The 26,272-nt window shown below is 41.7% G+C and overlaps 1 protein-coding gene across 2 annotated transcripts in view; it reads right to left on the reverse strand.

Moving 5' to 3' along the window:
* The window catches only part of epha7 (eph receptor A7), a 98,373-nt gene that overhangs the window by 52,308 nt on the left and 19,793 nt on the right, over window positions 1-26,272 (reverse strand). For both annotated transcript variants that reach the window (XM_035678669.1, XM_035678668.1), the window contains exons 4-5: window positions 25,680-25,835; window positions 14,802-15,137 (exon numbers count right to left, since the gene is read on the reverse strand). In XM_035678669.1, the coding sequence (XP_035534562.1) occupies window positions 14,802-15,137; window positions 25,680-25,835 (492 nt within the window). The remainder of the gene's footprint in view (window positions 1-14,801; window positions 15,138-25,679; window positions 25,836-26,272) is intronic.

Raw genomic sequence — 26,272 nt, forward strand, 5'->3', positions numbered from 1 at the left:
CCTTCCTTGTCTCAAAGCAAAGTGGTCCGCCAACAACTCATTATGATTTCCAAGTGTGATGATCTGAATAAAAGAGGAGGAGCAGGGGTTGGAAGACATATTAGTTTTCCTCAATGGCAGGAGACAGTATCGCTGATGAGACATGAAAGGCGAAAAAAGCGAGCTGGTCAATCTCCCCAATTCTTTCATCGTCACAATAGCACCGCTGGTAGAGATGCTCACAGACCCCCAAAAAAATCCCCACACACCTGCAACTGCAGTGCAGACCTGTGTTACGCAACGCAAACCTATGCCAAACCTGCCAATTTCGTACACCCATGAACCATTCCAGTTAGACCTGGAGGAAGACAGAAGAAATGCTTTTGAAAGGAAGATCTTTCTACAACCATATCCAGGTCAGGGTTAGTCAGAGTGCTAGAAATGAATAAAACTATCCGGACACCGCAACAGACCTTAAATAGCTCTGAGTAACCCTAACCCTCAAAGAATGTTTAGTTGTTTTAATGTTTAGAACTTTACAGCACAAAGTGAAGTTGTCACATCAATCAAGCGAACTCCTACTTACAGCATTAAAAGAGTAACTTTTGAAGAGAACTTGGACAAGTCATATATTAGACCGACACTGTGCTGAGCATGAGGATTGTACCCTCCATCTAGCCCCATTTCATCGCTTACATCTCACTGTGATATTTTATCTGTAACGCCGAAGATTATTCTGAAATATCTCTATGATGTGCAATTTTTTATATTTACAACCGCAAATACACACGTGGTAAGGTCGCACGTCTTATTTATAAATTTTCGTTACATATTGCTGTAGCGCGTCATCTTGACAGCACTACGAAGTATATTGTCATTCATTTTCAAAGCCGTTGTGCTCGGAAAGCAAGCTCGATGTGTTCAAGATGGAGGGATAAGTCGAGCACAGGCTGCCACAATCCCAGAGGATCCACTCGCTTTGTTGGTGGTTCTGCACGAACTCCTGAGAAAAATATTTGGCTTTTTAGCTGCTACATGTTAGTAGTGTTTTTGGAAAGACCAATAAAGTGTTAGCCTGGTAGTGTGAAGAAGGTAAGAAGCTGTGAAGAGAGGTGTTTGTTGAGGCATGAAACGCATAAATAGAAGCTGAGGTAAAACTGCAGCGTTGGTTAAAAATGTATGCGTGTGGGTTTGTCGTAAAGTGGAAACCAGTCACGCTCCAAACCAGTATTTGGAGTCCATTGTTATGTCATTTTTAGATGTTTTTCTTTTATGTTCTGTTAATTTTTAATTTGTTCTTAACGTTGCATGAAGGAACAATATGTAAATGTCATGTATACACCTGGTCGTAAATAACAATAAATTAACCTTGAAAAAGTAAATTTACTGACTTGGTATAGCTTCATATTTAGGATTGTGGGGTTTAGTGGCATCTCGTGGTGAAGTGCAGATGCAACTAACTGAATATGCCCTGAAAAGTTGTGTAGGGGCAAACTCGAATGCATGCGGAAACGCAAAAGGCCCGGTTCTAGAGCCAGTTATCGCGTTCAGTGGAACTATTAGAAACATGGAAGGATTCTTAATTTTAGATGACTATTACTAATAAGACAGACCTATGAATAGTTATATTCTGTCGTAGGTGCGTTGAACTCTTACACATGGCTTTCACTCCCACATTTATAATATGATAGGATGAGGTCTTTTACTTAATTTAAAAAAATGTGTCTCGCTGAGGATCCAGCTTCAGGCTAGATGTTGCGTGTGGCTGTTTTCTTGTTTGTGTGTGTGTGTGTGTGTTTGTGTGTGTGTGCTGCGATAGATGAAATTGTTTGCTCTTCTGGGCTCCAAACAACCCTCGCCATCACCAGCAATATAACCCGCCCCTACAGGAAAAACAAACGATCAAGAGTTTAGCTTTGACTGGGGATTGCTGCTGTGTGGTGTGTGTGTGTGTGTGGTTGCATGTGTGTGTGTCTGTCAGGTAGGGAATTCGCTGCTTTTTGGGCTCCTACAGCATGCAACCCTGCTGTGGCTTTTATTAACCCTTGGAAGTCCTTTTTAACTCCTTCGGCAGGAATGAAAACACTTTTGAATGGCTCTATTGCAAAGTGCCGGAGCCATTTGCGCGGGCCATTGACATTACCCGTGAGCGATGTGTTTCCATATAAAGAGAGCTCTGGGTCACAGGTGCATGCTTGGCAGAGGGGTGTGTGGTATGGCCGCTGTGTGTGGTGTTTGATTGGAATGTTAGTAGAGTGTAGAAGGGAGTGCAGCAGCGAGTAGTAGGAGAAGAAGGAAAGAAAGGTGATTTTGGCCTTTTAGCTGAGGCCTTACAGTCACCCGTGGGCAGTAAACAGAGAGCTGTATGCTTGAGCCAAACCAGCTGCCTGCTGGAGCTGGTCAACGCTTGAAAACACCCAGGGGCAACTGTTTAAATACTGGAAGTGCACTTTCCAGTTGGAAAGCTTTTAGAGGTTCGACTGCTGACTGGTTCCGGTAATGGTTTGGTTGGTTGTAGCGCCGAGTACGAGTATTTTCATTGACTGGTTAACCGTTGATTGTTTTTTACTGATTACGTTGGATTAACAAATAGTGCAAATTGGTAAACAATAGTGTAATGGTAACTCAGATTTGAGTCCACTCCGTTTGTGTCATTTGAAAGATAAATAAAGAACTGTACTTTTTTGCCGAAAACAGTAAATTTCCTTGGTTCAAATTCGCTGGAGTTCAGCTTTAAAGACATGAGTGTAGTGGGCAAGTTGGGCTTTTTCAATGGCCGCTAAGATTGGAAAATCAGGACTGCCGCGGATGATCGACCTTGAATGCCAATAACAAACAAAGGAAAGTCTGTGAGTACTTCTATCTCTCTTACAGGAATCCAGTCATGCATTTGCAGATATATAGAGTTATTATGACAGGCTCAAAACCAACTTCCTTCACCACACTTGCGTAAAACTCACCAAAGCGGAGCTTCTACATTGGTCCCAGCAGCGCACTGGGGGAGGCTGCGTGCAGATGTGTCTGAAGACCATGTGCTTTTTTTATCGGCCATGTGATCTTGGCTGCAGTTGCGCGGATTATTTCTTACAATGCCAGATATGACAGCAGCTGTCAGTCTTTGTACTTTCAGTCACACAGCAATTATCGGATATGAAGTTTGGTAACGGAACTTAACAGCTGCCTCATAACGTACTATCGATACCAGGACCAAAACCACCGGTATTGAAATTGCGGTGTATTGAATTGAGCAAGGATGGAGTTTATTGCTATGAATCTTCCTTTGTAACTTCTGGAAATGTTAAAAAATGGCAATTCATCCACATTGACGTTATATTATAGCACATCTCTTGTATGTTCTTTTGTGTTTGCAATCTGCCTGATGATTTTTCTGTTTAGTATGCTAGCAGCAGAAAAACACTACATTGCTTCATCAACTGGCGCTTCCAAACTCGTTTTATTATTATCGAAAATTTAGCTCTTTAGAAATGGGCTGGTTGTTAGAAATGAACCTTTTCTCACGAAGCAGGGTGGAAAAATATTGAAGAAGATAAATAATAATGGTGCTTACTCGGCGTTGACATGGGACTTTGGTCGCTGCAGCTTAGAACACTGTGTGCTGCTGAGTGCCTTCAGCAGCGCTGCTAAACTGGTATATTCTCATCGCAGCTCTTTTGTTCTCAGGTCACACTGTTATTTGTTCCCAGCGTTCATCTGCCGCCGCCAGACTGACTACCCTTAATTTCGGTTGGCGACTAGCTGGAGGATTAATCAGTGGTCACAAACCTGAGGATGGCAAGATGATATTTAGGTTTCATTTTTGGCGACAGTGTGGACATTTCTCATCAGACTGCCCCTAGGTCTGTAATTTCACTGGCGAATACTCTGCCGCTCGTGATGCCTGTCACCCTTGTGGGCAGCGAGGAGGGGGCTCATACTTGGAATCTGGCTGCATGTGCTACATACACATGGACAATCAGACAGAAACACATGTAAGGTGTCTGTTGCTCTTTTTATCAATGTTATCTGATCAGTAAACTCATTTAAATACACTGGTTTCCCAAAACTACACAAAAACCAGAAAGAAAACCAGAGGGCAGAACAGGCATCCCCAATCGGAAGGTTGTTGGTTCAGATCCCCGGCTCTTCGTGCTACGTGTCGAAGTATCCTTGAGCGCAAAGATACTGAACCCCAAATTGCTTCCGACTGCATAAGCATTGGTGGGATGAATGTTGTTGTGAAACAGGGAAGAAACTGCTGGCACGTAGTTTAAAAGCACTTTTGAGTGGTCGGAGAGACTAGAAAGGCGCGCTTATAGCAAGGTCCAGGTCCATTTACCATGTTACTATATTTCATACTCCAAAATGGGATTTGTTATGTGCTGCTCAGCAGCTATGAGAAATCCTCTTCCCCCGGTGGCCCCTCCCTTTTTTTCCAGTTTTAATCCACAGATGTGGCTGTCAGTCTATTGTCCCATAGGGAGCGTATTGCTTTTGTGGAGTATCCATGTAAACCTATGTTGAACAGAGTTTGAGATCCCGGTACTTCCCTGGGAATCGTAGCCAAAGAAGCTGCTCCGCCTTTTGTTGGTCAGTTAATTCCCAGGGAAAACTGCAAAAAGCTTTGTAGCTACAAGCTCCATTCTGTCATTTAAATTCCATTATTATTGACGGTGATAATTTTAAGGACAATGTACACCTAGACAATGTGATTACCACATATTATATGGACTTAATTTAGGTAATCCTAATGCCCTGGTGGTGCCTGAAAAGTAGTTGATATGCAGAGAAAGCCAGCAGAAAATGAAACAGCCTTATGAAAACTGTTGAAAGTTTGTGGAGTACCCAGGAATGTCCTGTTACACCATTATGGATACGAATTTGATTTTAGACATAGCAGAAGCAAAAGCAGTACTTGAAACATCAGTGCATCTTTCAGCACTGTATGCATTTAGTAACAGTGGGTAAAAATCAAAGGGGCTCAGCTGTAGCATTCTGACTGAATGGCTTGTGCGTGTCGCACAGAGGAACTATCTTGCTCTCTTGTAAAGACAACTGTGACTAGGAGGGACCATATTAAAACTGAGTCTGGTCTGGACAGCTTAAGGCATTTGGCTGTGATCATTCCATCCACGCGATAGCAGATGAACACATCCGTGTCTTACTTTGAAGCACTTCAGCGGAGCTGTCACTCTAACTGCTCGGACAGCCCGTCGCCTACATTAAACATGCCAGGAGGAGTTGCAGGTCAAAAATTTCAGTGTCTGAGCTGGTGGCTTCATGCCTGCCAGAGAAATTTTGTTTTGCTTTATGGAAGGGTTATGGATATCACAAAATACACACACAAGATTTAATATCCCAAATCGTTGTTAAAGTGCAACAACGCTTGGGGAATCGCTTGGTTGGTAGTGGCAACCTTCTGCAGAAAATGAGTTGTCTGTCTCGGCTGATAAATGGAGGCGGGCTGATTTCCATGAGAGGAAAAAAAGCGGTGATTCCGAAAGGTGAGGGTCTGACTGAAAAGCTAGAGGTTGCGGTGTGGAAGGTGAACAGGCAGATTGACTGTCAGAAAAACGTTTGCCTCAATCTCCGCTTTCTGCTGCCTCGCAGAGTCTGAATAATTAAAGACGTGTTGGTGTCGTGCTCCGGGGGAACACCAGCCTATAGGATGAAGGCTGAATGTGAAGTCAGCACTTCCTTTTAACGTCCACATATTCGCCAGGCTGAGCCACAAAGCAGAATGGTTGCACTTTAAACATAGTTTTCAGAATGAATAATAATCGGCTCTCTGCAAATGTTCCAAATTAATGGAACACTGTTTCCGATTGCGCCAAACAAACAAGGCTGGACGACAGCAGTTTGCTGTAGAAATAAAACAATAAGGAGATCTGCAGGAAATAGGAAGACGAGTCAAAGGAAAAACTGAAAATTAATACTAGAGCTGCAATTATAATAATAGACAGTTAAACTTTTTTTTTTTTTGTACGTTATTGAGTTATCCTTGACGGGTAACAACAGTTTAATTGAAAACCTATGTTAGATTGGATTTTACTCGGATTCTTTTGATGTGATTTAGTTTACGCGTCTTCTGTTCCTTAAACATCGATATTTGACGGTGGAACACTGTGGTGCACAGCCAGTAAAATGAGCCTCGTTATGTCAGCTGGTTGGGACAAAAAGACCAAAGAGCGAGATATTCTGTGCATGTGTGTGTTTGTACCTTGTCACTCTTAATCTTTATGTTTGTTGCTGATGTCTGGGTTTGTCTTTGGTTCCACAACTGGATGCTGACTGCTCCCTTTTTTCTGATCTCCGGAAATTATTTAGTTGTGCATGTGAAGGCTCCAGTACAGAGCCGCAGCAGACATACATAGCATCTGCTGTGATCCTGAAACTATGTGTATGGTATTGTATATTGATGTGTTGAATGGTGAATGGTCGATATACTAACATATTTTAGGCTGTTGTGAAGTAATTGTTAGGTGTTCATTCATGTTTATTAATTGTTGTTATTTCAGCTGATTTTTTCTGATTGGATTCTTTTGACCTCGACTGGCGTTTGCCTATTTAGGAACAGAAGTAAAGTAAAGCATCGGATGCACTGATGGGATTACAACAGTCGAGAGAAATAATGAACTGTCACGTGCAGAAAGAGCTAGAAGGAGTTCATGTGTCATGGGATAAGAATTTATGTCACGGCAAACCCTCGACGGACTCTTGTAGCTGACTGGTGGACGACAGGGTGTCATATTTGTGTGTATCCTTGTGTCGGACCAAAACGCATTACGCAGCTCTTGTTTGCGCCTGGTCGCCCTAGTAAAGGACAAGAAAGAAGGTGGAGGAATGGGGAATGCAACAGTGATTAGAAGAAGACACGACTGTCAGTTTGAGATCTTTTGTCCTGGAGAAAAAGCGCAATCAGCCGCAGGAGAAAAGAATTGAAACGTACCTGTCTTTCTTCTTTCATTTTTCATCTCTGGGCTCTGGGGGCATTGGTATGGGCTCTTGAGTCCACGCATACTTTCCCCAATATCTGGACAATTATTTTACCATGTTCATACAGGCCAACGTAATATGAACTTTTGCAATCTTTGATTTCTGTTTAACAGTCGCGTTCTATTTATTTGAGCTCTGTTTTGTTCCTCCCTGATCAGAATCATTTCATAAACACATGCCATTGATTCTCTCGCGGCTCGTTCTTATTTTTACTACCACCAAACCCAGAAATCCCCAATTGAATAACGTCTGCAGTGTGTTCATGAATATCGATTACATTTACTTCCTACCAAATTGCTTTTGGCTCTATATTTCTCTCCACTTTCTAGCAGCGGATGTCTTTCTACTGTTCTAACTCTTGACAATGTAGTGATACAAATTGTTGGTACGCTCTTCCCGTCTATGACAGCAGGACAGTGTTGTGGTTGTAAGGACCTCCATATCACCAACGTCCATGTAATTAAAGTAAATCAAGTCATTATGCGATAGAATATTGTGAGTAAATTACATCCAGATCTTTAATCTAGCGATGTTCGATACTATTTTTTACTTTGCGTATCGGCCAAATACTGAAGTGTTTGGGTCCCAGCTCAGATAAAAGTATACAGATAGGTTGAACAATACAGAAGCTTCGAGTGCCATGGTCTTTATGTCAGTTTGTTCAGTCAGTCACGATTTTGCAAGCTTTGGATATAAGTCTAAGATTGCTTGCCGGAGAAATATCAAGTCTACCATTCACGCACTCTTAAAACAGTAGTTTGCATTGGCGTAGTAGGCCCCGCTACAGGCACACATTGACCGATGTCTACTCCTGTCACACTCAAACTAGTACTGTGTTGCCTTCGTGGTTTGGGTTTGGTTAGATTGTCTAGGTTAAGGGTGAGAATATTAAAAGTTAAGCCAATGATGGGGTGTCTCTTTCAGGGCTGAATAATAATGCAGGGACTGATCCGTGCACAGACACGCTATCCTGCAAGAATGACTCTGGGCACGCGCAGTTAAGTAGCGGTATCAAAGCATGTTTCCCGGATTATCTGGGTGTAATTGCATCGTCTTAGTAAGTCTGAAATAATGCATCTTAATGGCTGATTGAGAGATACGCAGAAGAATTGTATAGGATTAGATTTGAGGCTGAAGTTTGTTTTTAAGATTAGTTGCTTTAATAATGAAAATGAAGAGACCTGAAAAGTGATGCGGCGTATGAATATCTCCTAGTCATGGATGTTTTCTGCAACAATAATTTGTGTAGTGAAAAGTCTGACATTGAGGTGACAGCCCTCAGTTTGGCATGGTATAATGTGGAGCATGTCATCCAGTTGCAGATAGATGTTGTTCTTTAATAGACACACCACTGGCACAGGGGGTGAAGATGTATCAGGCTTTGGATACACACGTCATACTTGTTAGTGTAATACATTCACTGTTGATTTGAGTCTTTTCATATAGTCTATTGACAAAAGTAAATTACAGATGCTGAATATCAACACAACCGCTATCTGCAGCCATCAGCCCTTTAAACCTGCACTGCTTGAAGCTTGTTCTTGACTACAGCCCTGCATGGATGTGTCTGCCTGTGTCCTTTCCAAGGCAGTGAAACAGCCCGTCGCTCTGACAGGCTTCCTGCGCCCAGAGAAAGGACCGTCCAACGGCTGCGATAGGGACCAAGTGAAGGGGAAAGAGGCGACGCCAGCTTCTATGAGGGAGGGCTCATTCAAGCAAGGCAGATTCAGGGGATTTAGGGAGCTCGTCTGCCAGCAATAAAAGGCTGAAACAGGATACTTGGTGAGATTAATTACCTAGATAGGCCACGATAATGCCATTTAAATGGGAAAGTAATTAAAGTGCACCTTCCATGAAAATTATTCATTGCTGACGGATTGGGTGACAGACAAATCAGGAGGCATTTACAGAAAAGCTACAGGTTAAGTGCTCCGAGCTGCTGCTCTGAGACCACCACAGTTTTATTGCAGCTGTTGAATCTTACTGCTTTGCCCAGCTCTCATCAAATTACTGCGAGCATGTGGAGCGGGAGGGGGGCGGCGGTGAAAAGAATGGGCTCCCAGGTAACGTAAAACCGGGGACAAATGCTACAAAGGAGGATCCGCTTAACTAGAAAATTACACTGGCTGGCACTGGTCAGTGGGGACTGCTCAGAATCAATCAATCCTTCTGTTTAAGGCCACCATGGCAGATTAGAACACAAAAAGGGATAAATCAATGCCCTTATTGTTCCCCAAGTGTTACTTTCACAAATGCACTGAACAATATCCATTTAGCGATGATAAAGTGTCAATAAAGTGGCCATATAGATTACCACTGAGGAGCTGGGGTATCAATTTGCACCCATGAACATTTAATATCTGAATGATCATTGGATGTCCTTTGTAGAGGTAAATAATCATGGAATCGTGCAACAAACAAATCTTCCATTCTGAACTGCAGACACTGAAGTGCTGGAGGACAGCGAGGCAGACTTTGACTGTAGCAGCCGAACAAAACGGGAATATTTGCTTCTCACGCAATGCAAGGGCACAGAGGCTTTTCAGATCAAAGTCGAATGCTTAGCTTACATTCTTGTGTGCCTCAATGCTTTTGTTTTTCCTTTTGCATTGAGATATTGTACTAAAGGGAATAGCCCGTTGTTCTCTTTGAATGTGTAAGTAGGTTTGTACTTGAGGGGGACTATAACTTCATCCTACATTCATACAGTGTTGCACAACAAATGAAGTGAAGAATCTAAAAATAAACACAAAAGATAACTGTTTGCTGGTTGTATCTTGCAAAAAAGCAATACTATGACCCTATCTTATCCCTTGACCCTGTATGTTATCAAGTATGTTTTTCAATGTCCGTCCTGGAATGCTTGGCATTGAGACAGGCAACTTGTTATATAAATGTGACAGCAATTTTACATGCGAGTAACTTTGACAGAAAAATCATGACTGCCAATCTTAAAGGTCCAGTGTGTAACAACATCGCTACGCGAGTTTTATTGTCAGCACCCACTTGAATCATAATATTCATAGCTATGTTTTCATCAGTGTATAATAGCGTGAAATAGCCTGAAAGTAAGAACAGCCATGTTTCTACAGTAGTCCAGAAAGGACAAACCAAACACTGGTTCTAGATAAGGCCTTTTGTAATTATTAATCAAGTTTAGCTGCCACCGTAGTTTCTCCTACACGCTTGGTAGGCAAGCAGTATTCAGTTAGTTCAACTTCTTGCTAGATGCCACTAAATCCTACATACTGCTCCTTTAAGGCTTCAATGGCAATATATATTCTACAATCCAACAGTGATGGAGCCTGTCAGAGATCATACAGCACTCTGCTATGCTCCCTCTTGTGTACTAAGTGGAGAATGTTGTGCGAGCATTGTGGCTCTTTCCATAAATCTCCTGCCATAATGAAAAATTTCGCAATGGACACCTTTATGTAAATGAAAAAAAGCCAATATTTTAACAGATAGATGTAGTCAGAAATGTTGAATATTCCTTGTCTGACTGTACACAAAGACAGATGTAAAAACTGAAACAATGTCTTCATCTTATCAAATGTCTTTGAATGACAACAGTGGCGTTCTTGGCATTCTGCTGCATTTCTAGTCAAACTCACCACAGTCTAAATAATGCATAGCCTAAGTCACACCCCCTGTTTTCCGCTCTGACTCACCCATGGAGGCGCTGAATACTTTAGAGCACAGCTCAACTACTGTAAAAGTTGCTATCTGAGTGTAACAGGCTTTGTGCTGCAAGCAGTCGACATTAAAATCAATTTCCACTGGCTTTTCCCCGTTACTCATTATATAGTTTATACCTCTTGCTGAAAGCACCTAAACCCCATTTCAATGGTGCCAGGCTGAATGTGTACACACACCATGTACACACACACACAGGTCCTGTAGCCTTTCCCGTAGCTAATTTCAAATCCTATTTCTGTGCCCTTCTCCACAGTGATTTTTCTGGCTCAGAGATGTGAACATCCGCTTGAATAAATATTAATGGTTATTCCATGAGCAGTGCCCACTCACAAGTGTGCTGGAAGAACAAAAGGCCTTGTTTACAAGTACGCTTGAGGAAAAGCTAAGGCACGGAGGGCCTCCGAAAGCCTCCGAGGGCGGCTCTGTGGCGCTGTTGTCTCACAATGGAGTGCTGATTGAAACACACTCTTAACTTCCAGCGCGCGGCGAAGGCGAAAATCCTCATCATGACGAATTTCTATTCAACGACTGCAAGGATGGAGCTGGAGAAATCAAGCTTAGGAACTTGCAGCCTCTACTTAAACTCGTTTAAGACAGAGCTGAGAGGTAATTAGGTTTCTGGGAACAATAAGCACTCAGCACCTTGTGTAGCTCCAGCCTCGCTCCAGACATTTCCTTTGGTGTAATTAGGGGAGGTGTGAATTCCTCATCAGATGGATCACCATCTGCATTCACACACTGCGTGTTCATTCCCCCAGTCCCCAGCTACGAGCCTATGTTCATCCTGATTATCATGCAGGAGGTGGAGATGGGGAGGATGGAGGCAAGGACTTCTCTTTTTTAAGGTTCTTTCAGTGCTACGGGTCTCCAGCACCTCGCTATGCAAAGGTTAATCAATTCTGAATGATGAGCCATAAAAGCTTTAATAATGCAGTCACTCTCTAATGAGTGGTCCTTCATACTCGCTCAGGAAGGACCGATTGTTTTAGGAAGCTCCAATGTTCCAATTACAAAGCGCTCAAGCATTCCCTAACAGCCCAGAGAGAGCCGGACACAGTGAAAGTCCAGCGAGCCGGACAATGAGCCCTGCAGCATGGAGCTAATGTCTTCTCAAGATGAGAAACAACAGAAACCCATCATATGGCCGTCAATATCAACCTAATTCCAACTATTGACTTGCCCTTTAGCTGAACCTGGAGAGTTTTGACTGTAGTTCCACCACCTTTGTCATGTTTAAGGAACCGGTTCAGAAACCAGCTTTGCTCTCAATCAAATTTGAAACCTCATAGAGACAGTGTCGGAGTGGATGGACGCATCAATAGTCTCCCATTTTGACATTAGAGACCATTGTTGAATAGTCAACCTTTACTTTTAACCATGACCACAATATTTCCCAAGCCCTTTGACTATCACTACCCTAACCCTAACTTATTTTAACCCAAACCATGATCTTTCTAAGCCTAACCCATAACCCTAACTAAGAGCGAGAATGGTCATTGACCTTGGAGACAGACCTTGACTAATGTATGAATATCTCCTTGACAACTGAAACAACTCCATTTTCTGACAAAGTCTGTGGGATGCAGTTTAAAAATCAAATGGACCTTGAGTCAGATTATTTTGGCAAAGCAGTTTTTGTGCCTACACCTAAACCTACAGCCAAGCTGGCCAGGAAGGAGTCATATAGGTTAAGACAATTATAGATGTGAATGCCACTGTGATATAATCATGCACTGTAGATAAATATGGGATTCTAATCCACATTTCTCAAGCCATTCAGACATACTGGTTGGAAAAGATTCATCCAGGGTTAGATCTCTATTAGGCAAACACTGCCTTCTTATCAAGTATCTTATATTGCTCAGTTACGCCTTGCATGAAACAATCATAATAAACCATAAACTAAAATAAACCTGATGGCTATTCTTTTGCAAATTTGTTATATTCGTTTCAAATCTTCAGTAATTTCAGCCTTCATTTAAAGGTATTATTCTGTCCCAGAGCTGTCCTGCCATTGAACAGATGGAGTGGGTCGCACTGCCTTGAAGAATTGCTAACCCTGAAGGAATTTGATTAGTCTGGGTTTCAAAGCGGAATTCTAGTATTGCATCATAGTCTAAATAAATAATAAATAATGACTAGTCCATCCAGAAGAACAGAAAAACACAAAGAAAATCAAGGCATCTGTGTAGTTTTTTTAAGAAAAGATAGGCGCTTGGCAAATCAGAACTATAAGACTTAATGGATTTAGGTTTTCAACAAAATTATCAGCAACCTGGTCCATCCTTGCCAATTACACTGATTATAGTGCTATAGCACTTTAAATGGTGCCACTTAACCAAAATCATAAACATGACACCATCTTGGCCAAGCCCGCCGCTCTCTTTCACAATAGCTAATGGCTAAATATTCCGCCGGGTTAACTGAGTAATTGTCTGTTGTCAACATGCCATATATAATTATGAGGGACTCTAAAAGAGCATGTGTTAATTGTTTTTTCTGGCTTTTTCCTGCAGGTTGTCCTTCTCTTGCCATCCTCGTGTCCTTGGCCTGGCAACCCCTCAGCACATTCCAGCGTGTGTCTCTGTCACGAACCAAGCATCACGAAATACATCATCCCCAACACTATATCCCGCACACATCCATTCAAGTAAATGCCTCCTTCTTTCTTTCTTTCTTTCTTTCTTTCTCACAGATAAACTAGAGATATGTATGTGTAATAGTAACTGTTTTTGGTAGCAAACCTCTAGAGATGTATGCTTTGAAAAGAAAAGTGGCAGGTGAGCAACTTTACTTAATTCATTAAAACAATGACATGAATGTGAATAACTTAACCAATATGATGATGTAGAAGCAGCAGGCCATGATTGGCCATCATGGCAGTGGGCAGGTGTAGTTAGCCAGAGACAGGGGTTATATATCCAGCTAAAGCTTCAGTGCTCTCTTTGCAGCCTTCTTTTAATCACCACAGTCAGAACACTATTTTGGGCCAACTGTGTTTCATGGATGCTCAAGCATGAAAGAGGAATCTTGTTGGGTGGATCCATAGAAATAATGAATAAAAAAGGCTTTAGAGTTTGTCACCGCAAAATACAGCATTTTAATTACGGTAGATTCCCTTGAGACTGAGCTGCAAATACAGTACTGGCTCTTTAGGTACCACTGGGAGTCTGCATCATTGCTAAGCTAATAATGTTTTGCCACTGTAGTGCTGATATACACATTAAATTAATCTGGGTAATATGCATACTGGATATATTATGGATCATATCAGACTATGGTCATTAATGCTAATGGGGAATCATTACCGTAGTTTGCATATGAGAGGTTTTCAAAATTAAACCATCAATTGCCACATTCCTAATGCTTAATGCTCTCTCAACTGGAGCAAAGGGTGAACTGTGCATAGACTGCTGTGAGCCACACTTTCTGCAACTTCAGATTTTAAAAAATAGTTCAACATTGTGGGAATTGTGGTTATTCACTTTCTTTTTGAGGGTCAGACGAGAAGATCAATACCAACCCCATATCTGAGCATAGGGCACAAAACTGAAGTCAGGACATGGTTAACCTAGCTTAGCAGCTAGCACTGCTAAAGTACACTAATTAACACACTATACCAAGTATTTTATAGAGATAGCGCTGTAACATTTTTTTAACAAATAACAAATGATCATCTTTGGCTATAGCACTGGTTGCCAGACACTGTCAGTTAGCACAAATTGTTGTCTATACATTCATGTTTGTTTATGGATTAACCAAATGAAATACGATGTGTTAATTAGTGAGCATTAGAGCTGTTGTATTTTTGAACACTGAAAATAGCAAGGGAAGTTGTTTACCCCTGCTTCCAGTCTTTATGTTAAGCTAGGCTAATCGCCTCTCTCATCTAACTCTTACAAAAAAAGAGAGTGAGTGTATGCTGTATGTAAATGTTGAACTCTTTCTTTAGACTGAAATAAACTCTGCAAATATCAGGAAACATTCAGAAAATTAACTGTATCCTTTAAAAACGTCACATTTTCTTCCACAGCAGTACAATTTAAAAGCTCTTTACCCCACAGAAAAACATTGCAGAGAAATTTTCCAAGTGCAAATCATTATTATCAATAAACTGTTCGAGTCCTTACCTGCTTGACCAGTAGCGATGCTAACCGCTGCAAACAGCCTCTGTGTGCGGCTCAGGTCCGACACCCCGTTGACAGCCTCCACCTCAAAAGTGTAGTTGGCGTGGGCGAGCAGGTCCACGATGGTCACGTAAGTGTCCACTAATCCTGACTGCGCGGGAGAGTATCCCACATTGGGCCCACATGGAACACACTCCTCTGGTTCCCAGCTGCAACGCCGGCATATAACCCTGTAGGTGACGTCGTTGCGGCCGCCCGTGTCAGCCGGCGGGCCCCACTCCAGGTTAATGGTGGTCTGGTTGATGTTGTAGACTATGTTCTGTGGCGCTGAGGGAGGTCCTGTCAGAGGTGGACACGGAGGAAGCCAGAATTAAATAACTGGGTGCCAAAGAAAGTGACAGCCAACAGTGTGCATTGACTGGATCTGTGCTTTCACTGTTCTCTGAGAGAGAAAAAAAAACACTATAGGACATGCCAGCTCCAGCCCTAGAGCCAAACACTCACACTCAATTATAATAAGACTCAGATCCAGAAAAAAAGTAGTTCAGGTACACTGAAAGGAAGTCTGCTCTGGCAGCCACCAAGGTCAGTGTGAGAAGCCTGTGAAATCAAGGAGTGGAGCCCAGAGTTTCAAAGGGAGAATAATTTCATAGTCAGAGTTCAAGCAACACAGTTTTTATGTCACTGTTTTTATGAATTGTCATTACCAGGACAGAGAACCCATCTAACCCACCCACTTCCATTACGCCTCATCCCTCCAGCACCTTCATTTACACTATAAAATGCTCATAATTAAATTTATTACAAGATTTTACAGTGTATGAGGTTTTTCATTTTTAAGTTAGATCCACTTAAATGGTCTAGTTAGCACATTGAAAAACATCACACAATCACAGGTAACAAAAAATCACTTGACTAAATGTCCAATAGATTAACAGTTACTTAATTCATAAAAAATAAGTTATTAAAAACGATTGTTAGCTTGTTAGCATTCCCACATGCATTTTATTTGGCTTAAAAATCTTTATAAAGTATGCTTTGTTCTTTTGTTCTTTGTCATTTTATTGCATGTGTCAAAACACTTCAGCCATGTAAGTGTAATGATTCGACAGGGTGGAAAATTAGGGATAAAACTTAACTTTTTTTTAAACTAGACACTGACCTCAATATTTTAAGTTTTTTTTATTAATCTGCACAGGTTCAGTTAAGTTTGAGGCTACTTTCAACATATTTTTTTTTGGCCACTTACCGACATATCTCCACAACAACCTGAAAATAATTATATTATGGCTTCAAAAAGTTTATATGGATATCATGGTAGGAAACTAACTTGTGTACTCAGTAGATACAGATATGTCACTACATTACCTTTTTACTTCAAGGAAGTCAAATATTCACTTTTCCTATGACATCTATTCAGATATTCACTTTCCTATGACATCTGTTTATTTATTTTTTGGCCTTCACCTACTACTAAAATAAATATCTGGCTATTAAGCTACTAAATAGACAACTATGTTTAGCTAGTTGCTAACTTTGCCTGTCTGCTGTTTGGTGATGGGTAGATAGCAAACAGTGTGGTGAGAAACCAAAACAACTAGCTGAAAGATACTGACAAGCTTTTATAAAGCTCAGGGGCGCTTATTTTCTTTGGGTTTGTCACCATGAATGTCCCTTTTCACATCACATGTGGTGATCTTCTCCATTGTTAATAGAAACATAATGATTAATGCAGCATTAGGGCAGCCTGGTTTCTCATATTTTAATTTTAAAACAACCTGATGTTTTTTGTTTTTTTTTTACAGTGTAGTCATGCATGGAAACATAGCTGGTTATTTATCCAGATGGACTAAGAGCTTTGTTTACATAGCAATTGTTAGCAACATAAAATCTGCAGCTGCTATGAAAATGATTGAGACATGGTTACATGGTCAGACAAATGCTGAACAGGGAATCAGGAGAGACAGACAGCCACAAGTTTCCCTGTTCTCCAGTGATATACAGCTATCCCAGCTGGAGACAGTGGCTTTGCTGGGTTTCCGCAGAAAGGTATATCATGTAGACAGCAGGACACTTAAAGTTAATGTCCTCCAAAAAAAGACTGAAAGACTGACTCACCCACAGAATTTATGAACAAGATTTAAACCTGGATTATCACCGCACTGTAACTGCCATATACAATTTCACTTGACATACAATAACAACTAGCTCCATGTCATCAAAAGTGCACAGGACCACAGACCATTTGCCTGTAAATGTTACACGTAATGGCAAAGAGATTAGCTCATCTCGTAAAACAATGAATAACAAATTGCTGCTTTCATCTTTTAAATTCCAGGCTGTTGGCTTTTATTGCCCAGATGTTGATATAAATAAACTCCCCCATACCGCAGTAAAGATTATATGACTTGTATTCTTTGTTTATGAATGTTTTAAGAACATCTTCATTTTGTTCTCTGGGATATTTAAACTGTTCTGTTTTCTCAGAAAATATTCTTTGAGGGAATCTTGGGGAGGGACCTCTCAACTCATTAAATTTGTCACATTAACTAACAAAATAGGTCATGCATATGCATAGAGCCAAAACTGCTATCACAATATTCGGGCTCATTAATACAGCACTTAGTTGTTTTTCCCTGTTCCACCCATTAGAACTGAGGGCTCAACGGAGACATCCATATTCATGATTATTGGGTAAGATAAGAGACAGGCTGTGGACTGGGAAGATGAAAGAGCCACCTGTGGCAGGTGAAGTGGAGACGAGTGACTGCTGATAGCGCCACTCGACTTCAGCCTTGGCACTGACACTCGACCTGCACTCTCAATCTTCCTCGCAGACAAAGGGAAGGTGTGCCTCGGCACATACGCACTAGGTCGCCCACGCACATGTGCACACACAAACACACATACTTCCCACCTCCCTCCCTGAACCTCTGGGATCTTTTATTCCAGCATCTCCATGGCCACGGTAAGCGTTGATAACATCTCATTTTGTTCGTGCCACTCTCATTTGGGTCTCAGGTGCCACAGATCAAAGTGGTGATTTCTCGGCAACAACAGGAGAAAGGAAATTAGATTAGACTGACCCTGGATCTGTGTGACCTTTGTCTTTTGTCCTGTTTTCAGATGCATGCTGCCCTGCAAGCTTTGCCGTTCCACCACTAGAGACCCCAGTGTGCTTCGAACGAAATGCTTGTCTGATCGTCTAACATGGATAGTCTGAAGTCCCCTCCCAAATGGCAGAATTTGGGCTGGGTTCAACAAGTTTTTTAACTTTTCATAACATACAAAAAAGCGCGAAGAGCTCTGAGGGTACGTAGGGTTTAAACTTCTCTCTCAATCTCTCATGAATGCCTTTGAGGAGAGACTGTCTGAATATATACGACCTGTCAAGATGTCAATACCCCATGTCAAGACTACAATGACTAGGGATGGGAACTGATAAGATTTTATCGATACCAATACACTATCGATTCTGCTTATCGGTCCAATTCTTTGTAGGTTCCCGTATAAATTCCTTTTTCTGTGTAGAAAAGGACCGTTGCCTATGCATCTGAGTCTGAACAAAATGTAGAAAATGAGTTATAGTAGTTTGAGTTTCTCCGTGAAATAAGGCCAGGTTTCGGACCATTTCTTCCACGCCGCCATGACTCCTTCTTGTTGCAAGCTTCCAACAGAGTGTTCAGCCACTTGAGTTTGACATCATTGTTTTGCAATGACCAACTGTCAGAAAAACATGCTGGAATTAATAGGAATAAGGAATTGATAAGCTCGGAGGCATACAATGCATACATGTATCAGACTATTTGGAACCGATTCTCCACTACGACTGGTTCTTGATTCCCATCCTTAATAAAGACAAGCAATAGACACGGTTCTTGTAGAGTTCTTGGAGGGACTGATAGAAATAAGGAACTGATAAGCTGGGAGGCATATGATTCCGATGGATCAGATAATTTAGAACCTGTTCTCGAAGCCCCTCCCTAATATAAACACACAATAGACAGAGAGTTGTTGGAGAGAGATGAAGGCAGTAGAAGAAGTCTTCGGAGGCAAGCCTTTTGCCCAACCCTCGAGTGTGGCCACTTGTAAAAGGTATGCACACATTTCCCTGGTAAGACGGCACATCTTATGACCTATTTCGCTCGAAGCATACTGAACCTCTCTACTCTTTCTTCTTCAGCCTTGGCGTCACTTTGTTTCAATGAATATACTCTGTCTGGACTCTGGACTGGAATATGAAACTCTTCTGCCCCCACTTCACCTGCAGCACAGATTTGCACCACATCCAGAGCCCTCTGCTGCCTGTCTGCTCATCCTTATAGCTCAAGGGCTTGTCGCTCTCCCTCTTCTTTTTACTCTTTTTTTCTGTCTCTCACTCCCCCACTCTGTCTTATCTTTTCGTGTTCTTTCCTCTCACCCCTCCTCCCAGTCAAGTTTCATTTCACGGATTAGCCTTCCAGAGCCCCCACAGCCTGAAATGTCTCAATCACTTGCTAGCTTCCCTCCAACGCTGCCACTGTGACCAAGCATGGGTAAGCGTGTGTGTGTGTAGGGTATTTTTGTTGTTGTGCATAAATATGGAATATGTGCATGCACAGTTTATGTTTCCTGCTACATCACTTTCATGCTAACATGGAACAGATTTTAATGCAGGACCTGTGATTTTGTGGAATAAACAAAGAACTCCTATGTGTAAAAGTGAAGAGAAAACAGCCTTCAGCTGCACAGAAGTATCCACTACATCTAGTACTCTAGCATATAGAAAACATAGTATAGTAGCTGATCGTTTTTAGGTCATGTTTTAAAGCCCATCTCCACTCTGTGTAGAGTTGTGAGGCCTGAGTAAATCCAAGCTTAGGAAAGAAGAATCCGGTGCTTATCGGCCTTGAGAGGTGCTTGGGGCTGCCTTAACCCTCCATAGCCTATTAGCTGGCTGTGCTCTAATTGGGGAGCTGTGGGGAGAGGGGCGGCAGGGGTGAGTGGTATTCAAATCACCCATGAGGTAATCCTCACTCTACAAATGTGTGTTGTGACCCTGTGACCTAGCCTCTAATGATGTGGCAGCAGCAGAACCTGTATGAGGGAAGCCATGCAAAAGAGAAGGGCTCGAAGACGGGTTTTTTAACTGAAGGGCCTCCCATTTTCGTGTCTTGTCATGTCTGTAAAACAGTTGGTCTTATAACAATGACCAAAGCTATTGTGTGGAGTTGAGTGGTCAAATCTTTATGTCTTTATAAAAACTACTAGATGCAATCCTAAGCTGCAATTTGCATGGCCACTTCTAATTACAATGTGGATAAAAAAGCATGCAACAATTTACATTGAATTTACATGTGCATGACCAGGACTGGGATGGAGAGGCTTTATGTCTTGATCAGCATCATTTCCAATTAATGCATCCAAGTAAATAATAGTCATTCAGATTTGGTTATTTTGGTAATTATGCCAACATTGTGCTACCTAAAGCAAAGGATAAGCAGGTATGCATAATGGATGGATGAATCACCAACTGGGCAAAGCAAGCAACTTGCCCTTAAAGTCCCCAAAGTCTCAGACTACTTGAGCAGCAAGTACTTTGTGGTAATTTGATAAATTGCGAGGTGTGTTTGGTTCGATAAAGCACAATATAAACTGAAATGTAAGTGCATTCTTTCTGCATTTTTACACACATAACGAAATTGGCCTGGCCAAGTGATGGTCCACACAGCCCACTTACATTCAGTCCATATACGGCAATGAATAACGGTCCACAGGTGGTCCAGATCTTGTCGCCACTCACGGCTCTTGACATAGCCGTATCTCAGCCAACTTACTCACTTTCCTCTCTTGTCAGCACTGCATGTGTAGTTATGTGTAGAAAAATAGTTAAATGAGGTTCAGCCAGGAAACAAGACCTAAACACTTGTAAACCATTGCCCAAAACAAACAAACAGAAAAAGACTACTGTCTGGTCCAACATAGGGCCAGCTATGATTATACTGTTTCTTACTCTGGGAAAGTGGACTCTAAAACTGTAAACTGTAAAATTCCACAAAACTACTGTTACTATCTCTGTAACCGAAACACATACATTTAGGCTATTTTATGTGATCTTCTTTGGTAATAACTAATACAATGTTTGATCACTTCCATTCACTTAGCTTCCCCTGAAACTGTTTGGAGCCACCCTGGGGAGGCCTGCCCTCTGATCTAAACCATTCTTCCTGCATTTTACCTATGTGTTCTTGAGGTTCTGTCTTGTAAAGGGCCTTCTGTCAAAATCTAAATTTAGCATCTTAAAAATGTTTTGTAGAACATATTCTTAAATTAAGTTTCTTTCAATCAAAATGTAATCAACAAAAGGAAGAGGCACTGCTAATTTTTGCCCCAAGGCTCGTTCAATCGTTCGTTCATTCAACCAGTCTTGACCAAAGTAATCTGGGAGACATTGCTACAAAAAGGTCTGACAGGGGAAGAAACCCGAGCAGTCACACTATCAGACAGGTTGTAAACACGGCAACAGTTTAGCCAAGTGATCTAAAACTGGTAGCAAGTGGATTAAACTTGAATTCCTGGGCCTGAGCTTATAGTTATAGTGTTAGATGTGATCTCTGGTAGCAACACTAGCCCCTACATTCTGTAGCCCTTTCACAGTCCCCTAGCAACTCCAGGCAGGATTGACCGTCTGACGGATGTCAACTTGTTGAGGTGGCACATTTTAAGAGGGGGTGGCGGGGGACTGGGAGGAGGAGATGACTGCTCACAACTGCCCTTTTCAGCCCCTCGCCTGCACCAGCGCTGCTCACAGCTGTTGTGTGATTGATGCCCACTCCCCAACCTGTCAACAACTCCGGCCTGTGCCTTGCCTCTGGAGAAAATACCTCCCCATGGCCGTCCACATATATCTAATTTTCTCATAACTTTGCATATGAATGGCATGGACAAACATTCAACAAACAAAAGCCTTTCTTCCTCCCGCCCCCTCTCAACACATACCACATGGGAGACAATGTATTTGGAGCTATGTTTTTGGAACTTCTTCCCTCATCTTTATTCAGCATGGATTTGCCTTTTCATGTCCCCACATTACATCTTCATCTCATTTCCTCTCAAATCCTCATAGACACATTCTTAATCTCTGTGTGCCAGAGATCCATCTCACTGTTTTGCTAAGGCCTACAATATGGTAGCTTTACAAACCCCTATTTAAAAAAATCTGTCAATCAAGTTATTTGTTCAGGCAGTGCAAATTCATTTTCAATTACTATTCACTCCTGGTCTGGATAAGGCTTGAAAAAAGGAAATCACAGTGACTATTGGTCACACTGACTTAATCCAGCGATGAATGAGGAAATGCACGTACAGAAAGCTGTGCAAAAATTGTGCTGGGTGAATGAGGAGGAGGGCGAAGCTATTCATACAAGTTAAAAATACATATTTACGTATAATGGTATGGGGTCATCAAGTGTAGACCCGAAGTTAATGAAAATGAATAATGGAAAGTGTGCATTAGGCAACTTCAGTAATTACTGCGCTACTTGGCCAAGGTGATTACCCAGAAGGGAACAGCCAGAGGACACTGCTAAGAAGTGGGAACTTTCTCCTGTTCTAACCACCGCATGTGAGTCCCTGCCCTTGATCAGTGGGAGATGTTAGAGTGAAGCGTTAACATCCGATTAGGATGGTTGGAGAAGTGAGTAATGGACCTGTCTTTTAGAACAGGGTCTGAATGGTTGCCTCTGTGCTACACTGAGAGAGATTGGTGGTTTGTGGTTGTTGGCCAGCCTCAAATTTGCTTAGCTTGAGTTATGTCCTTGTTTATGTCAGACGCTGATGGGAATAGACCAGACGTCAAGCGCAAAGCACCAAGGCCATTCCCCCTTTTGGGGGAAAGGATTCATATAATGGGAGAAACTATGGCGAGTCGAGATTAGCAGAAGTTTTGTTGAGCCAAGAAAACAGGAAAATGCCATTCTTTTTGTGTAGCAGTTTGATTCAATGAAATATGTATAGATGTCTGGATAAGCAATGCCTGGCCAGGATATCACGGACACTGAGGTTCAGGCAACATCTCTAAATAATAATTAGACATATGTATAAAGTAAAAGTTTGTTAAATACAAAATGAATGCATGCAAACTTTTTCAAATCATATGTCAAATTGCATTGACATCTATAGGATCTTTGGTTTTCTATTCCTTAAAAAAAGGTACAGCTGTGACGTTTTGTACAATGTTTAGTACCAATATGTGCTGGTCTGCTCTATGGAGATAAACAGACAAATCTAAGTCCTGTAAAGAACTTTAATATGTTCAAATTGATTGAACTGATTTTCACATTCTACGGTTCTGCCATCTGGCATTTTCGCCTGTTTGAAATTATTAGACACAACATCATGTGGCGTTACATCTAAAGCAAGACTAAGCAACTTTTGCTCAACAGCAGCCACTGTAGCCATAAGTGACACTTATGCTTGCTGCTTTACAGGCATTAGGAGGTCTGACTCAGCTAAAGGAATCTAACCGCAAGCAGCAAACAAACAAGTCTCCTGTTTTCTTCTTGTTTTACTTTCGAGATAAAATCATTGAAATTTTTGTCTGTGACTTGCTAAATGTAGCATAACAGGAGCAAATGTTTGCTAATGTAAGCTAACATTAGCCACCATAAGATACTGGTCACACCAGACCAAGTAAGACTGTGGCAGCAAAATCTTTGAGTGAATTTAGCATGTGTGTTTTATTGCTTATAAACCCAGCTTGTGCTTTTGATGTTTCCTTTTCCAGAAAGAGTAAATGGCAAGTGATAATGATGCCCGCATGTGACTCCAAGGAAAGCAAAAGGAAGGGTGTGTCTCACGTAGGTTGCTATATTTTCACATGTAGTGAATCACTTTAAAGTGTAATGTCACAGTTTAAATGAATAATGGGACACTGATGAGTCAGTCACATGTGATGGGATTCCCAAGCAGCACATCAACATTTCTACCCAGAGTTCAGGAAATTACCAGGCCAGATTAACCGATTTGGGCGTCCCTGGGCAGAAATTATCTTTGGGCCCCTAGAGACCCCCGATCCCCAACCAGCAGTAAGTCAAAAATGTTTTTTTCAAAGATTTACTACTTAATTTATTTATTGTTGGTGCTGTAGCCACATTGTCACACCACAATCCACTTGTTCCACTTCTTTTAAGCGCCATGCTCCTTCATTGCATTGTGGTACAACAGTGTCCATTAAAAACTCAGAATTTCAAGAATAATGACAATTTTCCATAGTGGATACCACTATATGCTCAAATCATGATTAGAATTAGTATATAGATCTAGATTCTAGATTCTGCTACTTTTCTGGAGAGCTTTAATCCAGTCTACTGGAACTATTTTAGCACTGTGGTAAAGGGGAATTGGCTGCTCACTGGACAGTCCACTAGCTAATACACTGAGGGAGCAGCTTGAGACAGACCCAAACACTGAAAACATTTCTTCCAAATTTCCCAAGCACAGAGAGGAAAACAGCCGGCTAAAATGCAAAACAGAAGGCTGATATTTCAGTGATAGATAATGCTTGTGGGAAATCGTAGCTCATTAATAATGAGAGAAGAATAACTTTCTTCTGCAAGTTATGACCTTAAAATGTTCTTGTGCAACCCCTTATCTTCCCCACTGTTTTAATTAAAATGTTTTTTTTCCTGATTCCATTTTTTCACTAAGAAAAGGTGCATTAATGATATGTTGAAATAAACAGAAAGAGTTTGGGGCAGGCAGAGACAGACATGTTGTTCCACGAGCTACTTTACAGACACTCATAAATGACAAAGAATCATTTTTCATATAATATTTGCAACATTAAATGCAAACACTAGCCTGTATAATCGTCTGTTTGATTCTCTGATTTAATGCATAGACAAGCCAATGCGGCGCTATAACATTCCAGTATTTGCATAATATCTCACCAGCAGTCTCTCTCTGTCTCTTTCTCTCTCTCTCACACACACACACACACACATACATTAGAGATTCTGACTTGGCCTACTTTGGGTGTTGAGGGAAAAAGCAGTGCTGCTCGGGATGTGAACCAGGCATGCTGATTTTCCTGCATATGGATGTCTGTTTTTGTTGTTTTTTAATCATCAGAAAATGGTACAAACTAAATAACCACAATCTGAAATGTTAATTTTTCCCTTCTCCTCCTTAATAGATATGTAAAAAAAAAAAAAAAACAGAATGACAGGGGTGTGTATGTAGCAGCCAGAGGCCTGTGGGCCTATCCAGGACTCTTGTGATACATTATCAGCAGAATGAAGGCACACAGATAAGGTGCAAAGATTATGTTTAGGGGTGCTGTTTACCTCCAGAGATAAAGCAGAGTGCTAACATTGCCCCACTCGGTGTGCCACTCCCCGCACACAGTAGCTGAAGGCAATGGGAAGAAGAAAAAAAAAAAAACATGCAGCAGCACCTTAAAGCAGCCATGTTTGAGAATGGATTTGGAAGCAAATCAGCCCCACCCTTTAGTCTGAATCCCCCGGCCTGTGTAAATAAGCCATCAATGGCTGTCACATAACTGTTACACTGGCCAGGACAAATGAAGACGCAGGGTGCTGCCTGGGCTGCCGCTGCTGACTGTAATTGCAATCTTTCAGACGGGAAATGGCAAATTGCTCCTCTCATCATTAGCAACCAGCTAAGACAGAAAACAGACATGCAAGCCTGCAAACATAATTATAATGACATAGTGGGAGGCAGAGGAACTGCTATGGAACACATCTGGGGCTTTCATGAGACCACTGCAGACTGACTGAACAGGTCTGGCGTGTGTTTTTTTTCCCTGTGCGGCTGTTTAAATTCAGATCCCGGACAAGCAATTGCCGCTGTGTTTACCTAGCAACGACATGGCAGACTTACTCGTGCAGGCCACAGACGGAGGGTCAGAGAGGGCTCGGTAGTAGCCATCCTCACAGTCGCAGCGCCAGGAGCCCTCGCGGTCGTTGAAGCTGTGTGCCGGACAGCGAGAGCACTGAAGATCCTGGGAGGAAGACTTGTAGAAACCACGGCCGCACGCTGCAGACGGAAAAGAAAAAACAAGGAATGAGGCCAGAGCAAAGAGAGGAGGACAAAGACAAAAAAACAAAGCTGTAAACCCTGTTTGCACAGACAGTATTATGTGGGGATCTCGTATGATTTATCAGGTTCTCACACATCTCTGCATAATGATGCTAAAATTAAAAACAGGTGTAGCGTAGTACTCAATTTTGAAATTTGTCATACTCAATTTTTGGAAAAAAAATTGGAAAAAATGACTGATTAAGGTAGTGTTGGCCCCTTAAACTTATTCAATGTCAACTTGCAACCCCTTGTTACTGGTTTCATGTGTCTATGCTTAAAATTTCTGGCAAAATTCTTCCGGCTACTGGCTGTTAAAACAACATTAAATGCTAATGTATTTAGAAGTTTGGCATATTTTGTCAAAGCCCCTACAAGCAGCTTTCATTTTGTGT

The sequence above is a fragment of the Morone saxatilis genome, unplaced genomic scaffold (genome assembly GCF_004916995.1).
Source record: "Morone saxatilis isolate NCDOM2014 unplaced genomic scaffold, NCSU_SB_2.0 Contig7, whole genome shotgun sequence".
Taxonomy (NCBI): domain Eukaryota; kingdom Metazoa; phylum Chordata; class Actinopteri; family Moronidae; genus Morone; species Morone saxatilis.